The sequence below is a fragment of the Coregonus lavaretus genome, assembly GCF_964263955.1.
Source record: "Coregonus lavaretus genome assembly, chromosome: 5".
NCBI classification, from domain to species: Eukaryota; Metazoa; Chordata; class Actinopteri; order Salmoniformes; family Salmonidae; genus Coregonus; species Coregonus lavaretus.
The window spans coordinates 62,385,572-62,403,061 of record NC_139992.1 but is presented as its reverse complement, the minus strand read 5'-3'; the positions used below and the strand labels follow the sequence as shown (position 1 = coordinate 62,403,061).

The 17,490-nt window shown below is 39.8% G+C and overlaps 1 protein-coding gene across 1 annotated transcript in view; it reads right to left on the bottom strand.

Annotated features, from left to right (window-relative positions):
* Positions 1-16,236, bottom strand: part of LOC311129516 (integrin beta-2-like) — a 28,297-nt gene extending 12,061 nt beyond the window's left edge. The window contains exons 1-3 of the mRNA XM_084161813.1: positions 16,189-16,236; positions 13,436-13,484; positions 13,222-13,319 (exon numbers count right to left, since the gene is read on the bottom strand). Coding sequence (XP_084017939.1) covers positions 13,222-13,319; positions 13,436-13,481 — 144 coding nt within the window. The 5' untranslated portion in view covers positions 13,482-13,484; positions 16,189-16,236. The remainder of the gene's footprint in view (positions 1-13,221; positions 13,320-13,435; positions 13,485-16,188) is intronic.
* Positions 16,237-17,490: the final 1,254 nt, after the last annotated feature.

The window sequence follows — 17,490 nt, the reverse complement described above, 5'->3', positions numbered from 1 at the left end:
GTTTCTATAACTTCATTGGAGTCAATCAATTTATGGGACATGATTTGGAAAGGCACACACCTGTCTATATAAGGTCCCACAGTTGACAATGCATGTCAGAGCAAAAACCATGAGGTCGAAGGAATTGTCCGTAGAGCTCCGAGACAGGATTGTGTCGAGGCACAGATCTGGGGAAGGGTACCAAAACATTTCTGCAGCATTGATGGTCCCCAAGAACACAGTGGCCTCTATCATTCTTAAATGGAAGAAGATTGGAACCACCAAGACTCTTCCTAGAGCTGGCCGCCTGGCCAAACTGAGCAATCGAGGGAGAAGGGCCATGGTCAGGGAGGCACATGACAGCCCGCTTGGAGTTTGCCAAAAGGCACCTAAAGGACTCTCAGACCATTTTACATTTTACATTTTAGTCATTTAGCAGACGCTTGTAGTATCTGAACAATTTATAGCTTTGGCTGAGGTTTTCATATTGTTGGTTAAATGAACTTTACTCTGCCTTGCTGAAACATCTGGAAAGCATTACTATAGGGGCCCCCTGAAACAGAGGAGACTTGGATATGTGGAAACCAGGGATTGGTCTATTCAAAACACCCATCTTATGTTACATAGGATATATACCAGGTTTTCAACAAAGGACGGGGAGAATAATCATATTTGAGATTGGGTTAGTTGTTCTCCAGATTCTGCAGAAAGCTGACTCCCGCTCAAGAGGCCAGCAGATAAGGTGAGCTTTCTCACAACTTTGGGCGCTGGTCAGTTCGTGTGCCTGTGTGTGCGTTGGGGGATGCACCGTTTAGAACTTGTGTGTGCGCCTTGCTGTTATTTGCTGTGGGATGAGAATCCGTTCAAAATTTCTAAAGTTGTGTGCGTTGAAAACAACGCAAACAGGGGGGAGTGAGAACATAATACAGGATAAAAGTGTCTATAGGAATTGATAACACTGGGCCCAGGGAAATTTGTCTTGAATAGAATTAAAGGGAAAAAGGAATAGAATGAAGAAATAAGGAACAAAGAACTAAGGAAAAAAGTATACTGTTAGGACGTCGCTGATCTACGGAAGCCCTCAAACGAGGCGATCATTTGATGGGCCACAAATCCTGGAGAGTCACTAGGTGAATTTTCAGGTCAGTTCAAGGAACTGTGAGATTGTAGAATATACATTCAATTGTATGTTACCTCTCGGTATAGAGTTGACGAGGTATATGTCCGAAGTAGCCTCTCATTGAATATCTGCAACTCAAGGTAGCATACATTTAGGAAGGAATATAAAGGAAATAGGAGCGACGTAAGCATGCTTTTAAGGACCGTATGAATGGATGCATTCTTTTCATGTGTGTGTGAGGGAAAGAGAGTGTGTGTGTTTGCGCAAAATTAAAGAGGTCTCTGTTGTGTTTCAGCTGTGTGTCGACTCATGCTATGATAAGATTTATGTTAGAGATATATACATATATATGTTTTGGTTTTAGTTTTTGTAAGGAAATATGTTAATTACGGTTAAAACCTATGAGCCCCTGGGAGGACGTTATGATTGTATAGAGAGGATTTGTAATGGATAAGAAAATAACTATAAATCTGCAGATTAGAATAAGTGAAGATAGTAAAGTTAATAAACTTCGAAGTAGGATTTGTGTTCTATGTTTTGTGTTGGTTTGTGCGTTTTGTTCAGTGTTACTGTTTGTCTGTGTTAGAAAGAACGGAGGGACAGCTGGTCTGTCTGCTGTCTGACTTAGAGAAAAGTTACTGTGGGAGAGCTCCTCTCACCTTGAAATTGCACTAGTAAATGAGCTGCGCATGCGTGGGATTTTATGAGATTGAGTTACACAGAGCAAATATGCCACTCCCCTGCCTGCACTGAGCTGCTGGGAGACGCAGACTTAGAGCTGAAAAAGATGGAGGGGGACTTTGAATACACACGAATAAAGTATTATGTTTGTTAAGTGGCTGTTGCTTAATTATGAAACTATTTGATTGAGATCCATTGAATTTATAAATAAGAGTTATGTTGACGGATAAAATAAAATAATAATATTATTGCGCTATTTATAATATTCCTGAGTTAAGCTGTTTGCTTATTTCTTAGCGCGAATGTGAACATAGGTATGTCTAAAAGGGTATTGTATGGTTGAAATAACCCAGTGAATGCATAAAATACTAAATTCTTATCTGTTTCTTTTGTTCTTCTGTGATGTGAGAAACGAGAAGGAGGAGACAGAGAGAGAGGAGGTGCTGACCAGTGCGTCACGCGATAGCGTGTGCTGCACCGGATCCAGTCCAATTAAGGCCAGTACTGTTCTATCCACAAACTTACTTTCCCTTACAGGATATAATAGATACATTGTGTATGCATAGAATATTTCATGTTGTGACAATTTTACAGGGACTTGGCAACAGACTGATCAATTGATGTAATTGAGAATTGCACATTAGGGTTTTTTTTTTGTGCATGAGCTGTTTTGATTAGAATTGTGTTGGAAATCTAGCACTGAGATTATTCTGTAAAATTAAAGTGATTGGGTGCTTATTAAGCAATTGGTTTGTGGGTGCTGTAGTGTTGCTGGATTGCAGGTCTTTCTTTTTTGATTGCTCTGAAGTTGACTAGTTTCCTTTACTTTTCTTTATCGGATGTGGTAAGATTGCCACTAATCAATAATTTGGTTTTAAAAAATAAAAAAATAAAAAAATATTAAATAAATACATTAATAAATAAAAATAAAATATATATAACAAAAAAATAGGAGGGAAAGATTAGCTTCATAGCTTAAAGTATTTTTTGGTTTACAAATTAATTAGTTTAAAATAAATAATAATAAAATAAATAATTCACAATAAAGGAATATAAAAGAGTTGTTACAATGGGGAAAAAGGACATCAAATCTACGAAAGTAATTACTCCTGTTGATGTAGTACAAAATAGTAATCCTCTAGTTAATGGTATTGCAAGGTTATCTGGAAAATGGAATAAACGTTGGCCTGACATTGAACAACCATGGCCAGTGGAAGGGACTCTCAACCCAGACGTAATTAAAATAATGCAAGTGCTTGTATCCACGTATAAGGCAGATCAAAAGAAAGGGAAAAAAGGGGAACAACATAAAGAAAAGAGACAAAGAGAGCTGGGTGTTCTTAAGTTGTTTGAAAATGAGGGACAAAAACTGATAAAAGATACAAAAGATAAAAGAGACAGAGGTATAGAGAAAATGGCAAAAGAGGCGAAGGTAACAGAAAAACTAATGGCAGAAGTCAATACACCTTTCTCACACACGGATTCAGCAAAGAGGCCCCCACCTTACGAGGAAAAAGTAGAGTTTAAGGACGTCTATCCTCAGCTTCCAATGATCATTCAGGAGGGTGATTATTGCATCAGAGATGAAGATGAACGAATAATAGAGAGAGGACAAGCAGAAACGACCATAAAGATGAATCCAAACTCCAAAAGTAAGAAGAAAACGACACGTCTGGAAACTAAGTGTAGAGTGAGGTTCAGGAGGATGGAATTTGAAGATGATGATGATGATGAACAGAGTGATTCAGAAGAGATCATGGGTGGATATGACCCTGTGATCAGACGGAGGTTGGCCAGAGCGGAAAGAAGGGGTGATAGAAGTTGGAAGAAGAAGGATACAAGAGATCCGACCTCTGATGAAAGTGAAGATGGAGACAGCGATGAAGATTTGGAGATTAAAGTTGCTTCATGTTCAAGAGGATTTTATCCTACAATGACTAGCACAGAAGAAATAGAAAGAGATATGGATTGATGCATATCATGCTTGGATAAGTCGAATAATTTAGAATAAGTAAGAGAATTGGAAGAACAACTCGAGAAGCTGAAGATACAGAAGGAAAAACTGCTGAAAAAATTATCCCAAAAATTGGAGAGGAAGTGTACATTGCGCCCAAGAAAAGGGAGCACAAGTAAGAAGATGATGCCAGTGATAATCCGAGGACAGAACCTGGAGTATAAGCCTTTGCAGAATACCGATATGTCAGATATACTTGAGAAGCTGCCTACTCTTCAAGATGGAGCACATCCTTGGATTTCAAAGTTGGAAGAAATTACGGTGGGAACACAGTCTGCCATAGGAGACATTAAGATACTTTTGGCTTATCTCCTTGGGATTCCAGGTATGGAAGACATTTTTCAGAGAGCTGGACTTAATCGATATGTGGAGACTGCGGTGAATGATCCTGAGTTGTTAGCTGCAAGTAGAAATTGGCTGTGGAGAGCACTGAAAGATATGTTTCCAACAAATGTGCATCCTGACAACATTCTGATTGACCCACTAGGACAACAAGAAAATCCGAGAGCCTATGTGTCAAGAGCTCATTAAGTGTGGATAAATATTACCGGAAATGATCCAGATGTGAGTCAAATGGAGCAGTCAATTTTGCGAGCTAAACTGCAGATGGGGCTGCCCTCACCAGTAAGGAGCAAACTGGCAGAGGTGGTTGGACTTGGAAGCATGGCAAAAGGTATCTATACAGATCATATAGCCCATCAAGTGGATCTATACAGGAAAAAGGAACACAACCAGAAAGAACAGGACCAAGAAACTCTCAGAAAACTCAATCAAATACAACTGGTGGAGAATAAGAAGACGGAGAAGAAACAGGCTTTGGTTATGTAGAATCAGTGTTCACCAAATCAACAATCACTGCCACAGCTTCAACCAAACCAGGTCCAACCGCAATTGTCCCAGCCACCACTAGTGGTACCAGTTGTTTCATATCCACAGCCAGTTTCCGGACAGACACAGAATTGGAGAGGAAGAGGACGAGAAGGTTTAGGAAGAGGAAGAGGAAGAGGAAGAGGAGGAAGATTTAATCCATACTTCCAGCAATCTTCAGAAGTGTGTTATAATTGTGGACAGGTTGGTCACTTTGCCCGTGAGTGTAATGGGCCAGGAGGTAACACCAGAGGAAATTTCAGAGGAAGATACAAGGACCAGTCAAGATCATTTGGAGGACCGGTGAACCCTTATAGGGGCCCGGAGCCAGGATTCTAGAGGTGCCCAGAAGATCCGAAAGGGGGGTGTCAGCTGGTAGCATCAGGACCGGAAAAATATCCAACAATTGAGGTGAAAGTAAACAACCGACCATTGGAAGTGATGGCGGATAGCGGAGCTGCTTTCACCTGTGTCCGGCCTGAAGATGCTACACATCTCCCAATGTCCAATCAACTGATTCGGACAATCGGGTTTGAGGGAGTGAAACAGCTGATTCCTCTTACGGAACCAATTGAGCTCTGCTATAAAAATCAGAAAACTACAATACCCATACTGGTATCGGAACATACACCTATTGCATTGTTGGGAAGAGATGCATTGTGTAGATTGAATTGTACAATAAAATGTACGCCAGACGGCTGTCTGGTAGAAGTGCCAAAAGAAACGGTTTACCAATTGTTGATGACGACAGAGATTGACTCTTCTTCAGTATTTTGGATTGGAAATCTCAGTGCAGATTTTTTGAAGCCGGCTAAGATATGGGAGAAATTCATTGTGGCAAACATGCCAGATGCGAGGCTTCCGGAATATCCATTTCATTGTACGCTCAAGTATTTCAAGAATGCTGCCCAATCGAACTCAGAGGAATGGTTGAGTCATCAACCAAAGAAAGTTCAACTCAGCTCATGTTGCATAATTTTAGGACCACAAGGAGCAGCTATGAAGATAAACACAGACGATTATCTGGATAAAGAATTTGAGATTGAGAAGAGTGTGCCACATGTCACCTTGTTGGTTTCTGAAGACTATGAGCAGAAGCATATAGGAGAAATGATGACAGAAGTAGAGGAAGCTTATTGTACCGATGAAAGAGAATTTAGCGATTTGGAGGAGTGAAGATCACCGATTTCTCAAAATCATGATTTCGGCTCAAGGACAAGGACAGCCACAAGCTGTACGGATGACACATTAATCTATTTGCAGTGCGAAGATGGATTCAGACCCTATGAAAGAGGAGATGTTGCAACAAGTTCCAGAATGTTTGTGGTCTCAACACAGTACCGATATTGGACTTGTGAAATCAGCCCAACCTGTGAAAGTTGAACTTCGACCAGGAGTCAGACCTCCTTGGAAGAATCAGTATCCATTGAAAGATGAAGCAACCAAGGGATCGACTAGTTTGACGGGACCTTTGAGAGCTATGGTTAAAGATACTGGGAGTGGTCAACTCCATAGCAATCCTTCCTGGACACAGGAAGGCCTTGTAGCATTTGAAACGATCAAACAGAGGTTACAAGAGGCACCAGCACTCACACTACCAGACTACTCTAAGAATTTCTTGCTATATGTGTCTACTTCTACTGGAGGTAAATATGCATGTGCAGTTCTTTGTCAGCCGACAGGTACAGGGACGAATCCTCAACCTATTTCCTACTACTCTACTGCCTATTCAGAAGTAGAATTAGGGCTACCACTGTGCTACAGAGCAATGGTGGGAGTATATTTAATGTATGACAAAGCATCATCTGTTACGATGAGTTACCCAGTAACAATTCTTACCCATCATAGTCTCAGAAATCTTCTGAACTATGGAAAATATACATTGACTATGCCTAGGCTCAGAGATTATCATAGGCTCTTAGAGCAGGAAGATGTCACCCTAGTGAGGTGTGATACGGTCAATCTAGCCGAGAATTTGCCAACTTCAGAGGATGGTGAGCCACATGATTGTGTTCAAGAAGCAGTTAAATACTTGAGGCTTAGATCAGATTTGCAAGCCTTTCCATTACGTGAGGCAGACCTGGAGTATTGGACTGATGGGTCTTGTTATCGTGTGGGAGATTAATTGTGTGCTGGCTATGCAGTAGTTAAAGCCCAAGGAACTGGATTTGTTGTTGAAAAGGCTGAAGTAATACCACAGCCTGCGTCCGCACAACTTGCTGAACTCGTGGGGCTAACAGAAGCATGTTTGTTAGCAGAAGGAAAGCGAGTGACGATATATACTGATTCTGCATATGCACATAATGTATGTCATTTGTTTGGAGCAGTGTGGAAAGGTCGAGGGTTTAAGAAAACGGATGGTTCTCCGATACAACATCACGCGCAAATAATGAAACTGTTGCATGCTATGATGAAGCCTAAAGAGATAGCGATAGCTAAGTGTGCAGCTCATAAAACAGATGTGTCAAAAGTCACACAAGGGAACAAAGCTGCTGATGAAGGTGCAAAAGCCATCACAGGAGCGGACAAATTGGGCAAGGTTTTTCTGGTCACTCATGGAGTGGACTTGGAAGACAAAATTACGCTTAAGGATGTGATTTTGATGCAGGAAGCTGCTTCTACGATTGACAAACAGTTATGACTAGACCGAGGTGCCGTCAAAGATGCTACGGGTCTTTGGAGAAACCATGAGGGGTTGATAGTAGCGCCTCTAGACCTATTAGGTCTGATGATTCAGGAAGCACATGGGTTAGCTGATGTTGCAAGGGGGGAGGTTAGGAGAAAGATCACAAAGGAGTATGGTTTTTGGGCACCATATTTGCTTGAACAGGTTGACTATGTCATAGGCAGGTGCACAATCTGTCTGAAAAATAATGTTCGCAGGGGTGTGACTGTTCTTCCTGGTCACATTCCAACACCGAGAGGTCCTATGCGTGAGTTGGTTATCGACTTTGTTGATATGATAAAACCAGGAGAAGGGTTGCTGGTAGTTGTGGATAGATTTTCACGATGGCCGGAGGCCTGTCCAACCAAGCGAAAAGACGCTCAGTCGGTTGCCAAGTTCTTGTGTAAAGAAGTCATAAGCAGGTGGGGACTTCCCGATCGAATATCCTCAGATAATGGGAAAGAATTTGTGGATAAATCAGTGAAATTGATTTAGCAAAAATTGGGAATTAAGCAACGTCTAGGAGCAGTTTATCACCCACAAAGTCAAGGAATTTGTGAAAAGATGAATGGTGTTTTGAAAAATCGCATTGTCAAGATTTTCCAGCGTACGGGTCTAAACTGGATAGCGGCGCTCACTTTAGCATTAATGGTGTGTCGCTCAAGTGAGTTGCGTGATCTACGTATGACACCCCATGAACTGGTCACTTGAAGAAGGATGCCTACGCCTTGTTTGCGAAAAAGCGGAAATGGTCCAAGTTTGGCTCTTTTGGAAGATGAAATGAGAGCGTATGTTACATATATGGCCAATTTTCATAAAAAGTTATCCACATATGTTTCTGATAGGCAAAGAAAAGAAGAGGTGCAGGAGAAGCTCGATGAGCAAATAAGGAGTACAGTGCAACCTGGGGACAAGGTGTTCGTGAAGGTATTTAGAAGGAAGTGGTATAACGAACGCCGTGAGGGACCATTTGAAGTTGTTCGTAGTACTGGAATGGCTGTCCAGGTTAAAGGGTCTCCAACGTGGTATCATTTGTCACATTGTGTTAAAGCGCCTAGAGAAGAGGTGCCACGCGCAGAGAGCCAAGATGTTGAAGGCTCAAGAGAGCAGGATGAAAATAGGGAAGAACAGACAGAAGGAGAGATGTATGACAATATCCAGAGTCAAAACCCAGAAGGAGAGATTGTCCATGCTGTGGACAACGTTGATGATCATGTGTACACTTCTGATGATGTCAGCCACGACTCTGCAATGGATGGACAGGAAAGGAGATTTGGGGATATTGATTTTCAATATGTCCCAGAAACAACAGGGCATATTTCAGTGGAATGTGAAACCGCAGAGATCACCAAGGACAACTCTGTTACAGGAGAAGCCGGTGATTCGGTTAGACAAAGTAGCTCCAGACCAGTTCGGAGAAAAGTCAGACCAAAACGTTACGAAAACTAGGGTTGAAGTAACTCTAGGAAAGTCTTTGTTATTGACTTTTGCGAAGGCTATGATATTGAGATGGGTTGGAGTTGTGATGCCTGGAGACAACACTCAGATGCCGTTGTTAACCGTGACTGATCTAGATGGAGATGAACAAGTGGTACTGGATGGAGTATTGATGGATAGATATCCATTTTGAATAACTGATTGTGCGATAATTTTCACATATCTTTGCATATTGTGATATTTAGTATTTTCTTATGAATCAAAGGGGGAAAATGGAATGTGATTCATTTTTATATATCATTTTTATATATCATTTTTGATATTTATGTTTTCATTTTCATGTGTTGCTTTGCAAAAAGATACTGGTTGGTGTTTTCTTTTCTTCCAGAAGCATATGGGGAATGTACTCAAATACTCAAACATGGACAATATGAATGGACTGGAGGAAGCTGAACAAGGACGGTGTGGAAATGTTCAGATTCCATCATCGACGTTGCATTGAAAGTCGACACTGCTGAGGAGCTGCAGTGTAGTGGACTACATTCCAGTGTCTGCACTGATATATATACATATTTGCATGTATAATACATAATTTGTGTCATATTCTTTCTGTATACATTTTTTGAAGAATTATGTTTTCTGTTGTTGGGTACATGTGGGGACCTCAGATGTTTTTCGTTTTTCTTTGACGCTTAGGGATATTGGGTCTAGGCAGGGACAGAGAGAATCCACGGGAGGGTCCGATGGGTCGACCAGCCTGAATGTGGACATTTTTTGATTTTATTTTGTTTTCTGAGGCTTTCACGTGTATTCGATTGCACCATAGCTTAAAATGCATTGATAAAGATTTATAAATTGACCTGGATTACTTAGGTGGTCGCCTGAGGCAGAGGGGCCGTGAGAGAATTTTCCTGTCTTGATTGATTGATGGATATTTGGAAAGAAAGCTGCCAGACAGGTTTTTCGCTCTTACACTCCATAACAATTTGTTCACACTCCATAAACTTTGTTTTATTGCTAAAGTTACACAAGAAGCCTGATGTAATACACATTTTTATTTGTCATAATCCTATTCTTTTTGTTTTCGAGACTTAATTAGTCTCGAAGGGGGGAAATATGTAGTATCTGGAACTTTTATAACTTTGGCTGAGGTTTGCATATAGGGGGGTTAGATTAACTTTACTCTACTTTGCTGAAACATCTGGAAAGTGTTATTATAGGGGCCCCCTAAAACAGAGGACATTGGGCTATGTGGAGGCCAGGGATTGGTCTATTCAAATCACGCTACCTTATGTTACATAAAGCGTAGGATATATATACCATGTTTTAACAAAAGAATGGGAGCGTGATCATATTTGGGATTGGTTTCGTTGCTCTCCAGATTCTGCAGAGTCTGTAAATTGATGCTGAATCTTTGATATAATAAACCTTTATAATCAAAGTACAGTGTCAGTGGATTTCTTATCAACACATCATTGCAGCATCGTTGTTCGGACACCACAACATCATGGGAAAATCAAAAGAAATCAGCCAAGACCTCAGAAAAAAAATTGTAAACCTCCACAAGTCTGGTTCATCCTTGGGAGCAATTTCCAAACGCCTAAAGGTACCACGTTCATCTGTACAAACAATAGTACACAAGTATAAACACCATGGGACCACGCAGCCGTCATACAACTCAGGAAGGAGACACGTTTTGTCTCCTAGAGATGAACGTACTTTGGTGCGAAAAGTGCAAATCAATCCCAGAACAACAGCAAAGGACCTTGTGAAGATGCTGGAGGAAACAGGTTCAAAAGTATCTATATCCACAGTAAAACTATTCCTATATCGACATAACCTGAAAGGCCGCTCAGCAAGGAAGAATCCACTGCTCCAAAACCGCCATAAAAAAGCCAGACTACGGTTTGCAACTGCACATGGTGTCACGCCCTGACCGAGATAACTCTTGTTGGTTGGGTCAGGGTGTGAGTTCAGTTTGAGATCTATGTTATTAGATTCTATGTTTAGGATCTAGTATTTGTATTTCTATGTTTGGCCGGGTGTGATTCCCAATCAGAGGCAGCTGTCACTCATTGTCTCTGACTGGGGATCATACTTAAGTAGCCTGGTTGCCTACCTTAGTTGTGGGATCTTGACTTGTGTTTGTGTTCCTGTTAGGCTTGTTGTGAGTATAGCCCATAGGACTTCACATTACGTTGCTTTTGTTGTTTTGTCAAGTGTTTATCTTCATTAAATAATATGTACGCATACCACGCTGCGCCTTGGTCTGACCCGTCTCTCAACGATCGTGACACATGGGGACAAAGATTGTACTTGTTGGAGGAATGTCCTCTGGTCTGATGAAACAAAAATATAACTGTTTGGCCATAATGACCATCGTTATGTTTGGAGGAAAAAGGGGGTGGCTTGCAAGCCGAAGAATACCATCCCAACCGTGAAGCACGGGGCTGGCAGCATCATGCTGTGGGGGTGCTTTGCTGCAGGAGGGACTGGTGCACTTCACAAAATAGATGGCATCATGAGGAAGGAAAATTATGTGGATATATTGAAGCAACATCTCAAGACATCAGTCAGGAAGTTAAAGCTTGGTCGCAAATGGGTCTTCCAAATGGACAATGACCCCAAGCATACTTCCAAAGTTGTGGCAAAATGGCTTAATGACAACAAAGTCAAGGTATTGGAGTGGCCATCACAAAGCCCTGACCTCAATCCTATAGAAAATTTGTGGGCAGAACTGAAAAAGTGTGTGAGCGAGGAGGCCTACAAACCCGACTCAGTTACACCAGCTCTGTCAGGAGGAATGGGCCAAAATTCACCCAACTTATTGTGGGAAGCTTGTGTAAGGCTACCCGAAACGTTTCACCCAAGTTAAACAATTTCAAGGAAATGCTACCAACTACTAATTGAGTGTATGTAAACTTCTAACCCACTGGAAATGTGATGAAAGAAATAAAAGCTGAAAGAAATAATTCTCTCTACTATAATTCTGACATTTCACATTCTTAAAATAAAGTGGTGATCCTAACTGACCTAAAACAGGGATTTTATACTAGGATTAAATGTCAGGAATTGTGAAAAACTGAGTTTAAATGTATTTGGCTAAGGTGTATGTAAACTTCCAACTTCAACTGTACCTGCAACAGGACACAGACATTTTAGAAGATACATGTCTACGCCAAACAGAAGCAATCCTGTAATGACTAATGGGCAACAAAAAAACAGCTCGTCCTAAATCTGCAGCTAGTGCAGCTAGTGATGTAGTTGCTCTGTAATCCACTCTGAATTTGTAGTAAGTGTGTTGGATTGAATTTTTAATAGTAGGACCCCTAGTTAAGATCATCTCTCTGGGTTGGTTTCAAGAGGTCTGACTTTCTGTGGATAGTCCTCTACAGATGATCTGACTATCAAACTATATCCAGCAACTCAAAATGATGGTGTTTTGTTGTTGCTGTAGTTGTTTACAAACGATGTTGCAGTTGACAATTAAATTGACAGTTTGTGCTTAGTTGAACATTTAGATCTAAGGGATTATTATTCAAATTAAGTGTTACCAAGAAATTGAAATATAATTGGGCCTTCACATGTATATTTCGGTTCTGCTGCTAGCACACCCACCCACATGCTGTGGCTTAACACCTTCATGCATATTCTCAGCTCTGTTTGCATACGCCACTTTACATAGACAACCAAATGCATGTTAGCATCTAGCTTACCGACACACGCATTGGAACTCCACGAGTTGTTACAATTTAGGCATACACCCTGTTTATATCTTTCTTTTTAGCACTGCTATCACCAGTGGTGTAAAGTACTTAAGTAAAAATACTTTAAAGTACTAGATAAGTAGTTTTTTTGGGTATCTGTACTTTACTTTACTATTTATATTTTGGACAACTTTTACTTTTACTTCACTACATTCCTTAAGAAAATAATGTACTTTTTACTCCATACATTTTCCCTGACACCCAAAAGTACTCGTTACATTTTGAATGCTTAGCAGGACAGAAAATGGTTCAATTCACACACTTATCAAGAGAACATCCCTGGTCATCCCTACTGCCTCTGATCTGGCGGACTCACTAAACACAAATGCTTTGTTTGAATGTTGGAGTGTGCCCCTGGCTATCCGTAAATATAAAAAACAAGAACATTGTGCCGTCTGGTTTGCTTAATATAAGGAATTGTTAATTATTCGTACTTTTACATTTACTTATTCGTACTTGTACTTTTACATTTGATACTTAAGTATATTTTAGCAATTACATTTACTTTTGATACTTAAGTATATTTCAAACCAAAAACTTTTAGGCTTTTACTCAAGTAGTATTTTACTGGGTGACTTTCACTTTTACTTGAGTCATTTTCTATTAAGGTATCTTTACTTTTACTAAAGTATGACAATTGGGTACTTTTTCCACCACTGGCTATCACACATGGATATACGGCTCTCCTCACCAGTTGTTTGCACCACACGCAGTACGCTCCTGATATGATGCAGTCACTGCAGGAGTTCACCACTGATTTGGAACATACTTCCACCTCCTGGGAGAGCACTAGGGGAATGGGACACACACACACACACACACACACACACACAGAATGACTCATAATATATTTGTGAGACTTTTAAAAATCAAGAGGTGATTTTGTTGACTTTTTTAAAACGTACCACCTCTGCCCATCAGCAGGAGCAGGAGAGACACACACGGATACATTTCCTGGTGACAGAAAGAGGGAACAGCCATTTGTCACTCTATCAATCATGACAGTATGTGAAAGACTATTACAATCATCTATTTTTACCATTCAACCACCAGTAAAAGTGCACTGTAGATAAACATACACTGTAAGAGCTCCTATACTATTAGAATATGATGCACATATGGCCACTGTCCAATATTCTGAGCAATATCAACTACTGTCTCTGAGGGTCAATATTTGGTAGCTATGATCAACCTTCTCAATTTAAAGGATCTCTATGTAGAATGGATACCACTTGCGGAAACTAGGTAAATTGCAACAACACCTAAATAAAATAAAATCCGAATACAACAGGTGAAATTCTTACTTACGAGCCCTTTCCCAACAATGCAGAGCTAAAAAGTAAGACAAATACCACAAAAAAACCCAAAAAGATTAAAACGTAGGATACATTCAAAACAACTCTCTTCCCTCCCCCACATCCAACACACTATCACAGCTTATTGTGAAATAGACACAAATGACTTGTGTGACAGGGACACGAAAAAGTTCACTTTTACAAGATGTTCATCACAACGCATTTCGTGTGTATTACACAATTGCTAGGCTAGCTAGGTGGCTAATGTTAGCTAGGCTAGGGGTTAAGATTAGTGTTAGGGGTTAAGGAAAACATACACTTTTAGTGTGCCTGTCACAAATGTTCAATAAGCAATTTGTGTCTATTTCACAATAATATGTGATACTGGGTTGCCTGCATCCCCTCCCCCGCAACCACAGTGGAGACTCCCTATTGAGTCTTTTACTTTCAGTTTTGTCCACCAACTTCAAACAGCTGAAAATATGATATTTTTAATTATTGAAAATATATTTCACAGTGATTTAGATGGTACATTGATTCTCTTCACACATTGCTTGTTTTGTCACATAAACAACATTTTGAATTTTAGCAACCAGGAAATGGCAGAGCGATTTCAACATGTTGGACACTTGCCCCAGTGCTTTTAATCATAATAATAATACATGGGACTAATAGAGCTTTTCAAGGACCCGATCGAACATCTCTGGAGAGACCTGAAAATAGCTGTGCAGCAACACTCCCCATCGAACCTGACAGAGCTTGAGAGGATCTGCAGAGAAGAATGGGAGAAGCTCCCCAAATACAGGTGTGCCAAGCTTGTAGCGTCATACCCAAGAAGACTCAAGGCTGTAATTGTTGCCAATGGTGCTTCAACAAAGTACTGAGTAAAGGGTCTGAATACTTATGTAAATAAGGTATTTCTGTTTTTTATTTGTAATACATTTGCAAAAATAAATAAAAAAACAGTTTTCACTTTGTCATTATGGGGTATTGTGTGTAGATTGATGAGGATAAAAAAAAAAAAACATTTTAGAATACGGCTGTAACGTAGCAAAATGTGGAAAAAGTGAAGGGGACCGAATACTTTCCGAATGCACTATATTTAGTATAGTTTTATCTAAAAAGGATAACTTTATTAATGTTTCACTATACATTTTTTTATGAGATTCACTGAGTAGGAGTCCTCGTCTTCCTCCTCTGAGGAGCCTCCCCTGCTGAAGACAAACCCACTAATATGAACAGAGACTAAAGGAGATAAAATGATCTTTCAAAATCATAGCTGCTGTTAAATTAAATGTCCTCCATTGCCAGTATTAAAATGATTAATTACCATTATTTATCCAGGCTGGTATCTAAGAACAAATTTCCAAAAAATTGTAACCGACCAGTGAGGTATAGCTAATAGGTTGTGAATTGGAGGACAATCAGTTATTCAGTATATATGAGTCTACAGAGTTATGGGGCTGTATTGCTGGACCCTGATTAAGTCTGCTCCTGGACTGAAAACCATGCTCAATGTAGAATCTCCATTGAGGGTACTCTTCATTCAGGAATTGGTTTGATCTGGGTCTGGGAAATTGTCCCAAACTCTTGTGAAATATTGAACTACTCAAATAGTTGGCCAGAAGTACTTAAGTAATTCACTTTTCTTCTTATAAGGCATGAGCAATCATCTTTTTTGCCTTACTATCATTTAGGAAATGGTGAGCAATCCGCCAAAAATATGAGTCAACTAAGTGAGTTAATATTAGAAACATTAAATGCTCCACTGTCGGCTATGAAGAAACGAATAAAAGTCTGACAAACAGGTAGTGAACATTCATTTGTGATACTTTTGTTGCTGTCATTTTCATTATTTACATTTTACATCATTTTCTAGTTCATCGAGAGTTTTTAGCTTCTTTACTTTTCAGTTCCTTCAAACAGACACGGGCATTAGAGTACAATGTTAGTTCCTCTTCATTTATTTTCCTTTTCAAATGTATTGCTAAATCAACCAAATTATCTCAGGGTACAGTTACACATTGGTGCTAGCTTCACATTCTAGGCATATGCTGTATATATGTGCTGTAGTAGTATATGGAATAATCATACGGTATACTATATGCCTCAAGTGTAATGGAGACTTCTTTTATGTAAATCCTTATAGGCTGATAAATATCAGTCCTGAACCTAAATCCTTGATCTCCTATGCCACAATATTACTCTATTATTAGTCTAGTTTAACACATTAAAAACGATAATTTTCTCCTAAAGATAGAAAGTCCCAATTATTAAATTGAGTAATAAAACAGTCATTGCTCCTAGTAAAAAATGTATCAACAAATATACACTATAAATACAGCAGTATGGACTCTACTCACAAAAGTCAAGGTGTTGCAGCTCCTATGTAACCCTCAACTCACTGTTTTCTCTATGTGGGTGACTGACTGCTTGAGATGAACATCACAGTTATTTTGTAAAAAGCACACCCCCTCATGACAGGAAGACTATGGAAGGAAACAGTAAGGGTTATGACGATACCAGTATGGCAAAAATGTAAACATGAAGCAGACCAAAGTCTTTGGTCCTTTAAAAACCTGCTGTATGTAAAATATTGTGTGCTATAGCTTAAATATAAATGTGACTGTGGATGACAACATAATTATGTTTATTCCCAACATTAGGGCTGTTTTCCTAAATAAGTTAAATTTGCTTTGTGTTTGTTTCCTTGCCACTATATTAATGAGTATCGCGATATTGGTATCGTTCCGGCCCTAATCTCTTGTGGACAGATTCTCGTGGACAGATGAAACAGACGGAGATATTACAAAAGGAGCCAGGGGCGCAACTTTCACTGGGGACAGGGGGGTCACGTTCCCCCCACATTCTGAAATTGCATTTTTGTCCCCCCCAGTTTTATCATTGCAATGTGATACAAAAAGCAGCAACGGTGTGCTTTAGGACCATGCGGACGCCTCAGAGCGGTCGGGTAGGCCAGAGATGTTCACAAGTCTTTGAGGTAGAGTCCAAGTCAAGTCTCAAGTCTTTTAGGGCCACGTCTAAGTCAAGTCTCAAGTCCCTTTTGTCTTTCTACCTGCTGTGGGTTAGGTCTATAAACCTTGTAAATTATTTGAAGAGACTCCCTTATTCATTACACCATACTTGTATGAAAGGAAGCACAACAGGCACTATTTAAATCAAAATACATTTCCTTTTAAAATGTAGACAGTTTACATTAATAAATGTAATTGTACCGGATATGAAAAAAAGCAAACATAACATTTTAAAGTGCATGGTATTTTGAGGCAGACATTGTCTATATTTCACTTCATTCTGTCACACAAACAGAAAATATGTAGGTGAGGGAAGATAAATGACAAGTATGAATGTAAACCAAAATGACTGACAACTGTTCAATAACTGCACTACTAAAGTGTCCAAGTATGAACATGTATGCACTCACTAACTGTAGTCGCTCTGGATAAGAGCGTCTGCTAAATGACTAAAATGTAAAATGTAAAATAATGACCTTTATCCTTAAAATATACTTACTGACCTGGACACTTAACAACAGAAATACAAGTAGCAAATTACGTCCTGTGCCCTAAGACAGAGAAGATTTCTGTTGCAGACAGGTTACATTTCAGAAAGATCAAGTTTGTCAGCGTTCTTGCACTGAGCCT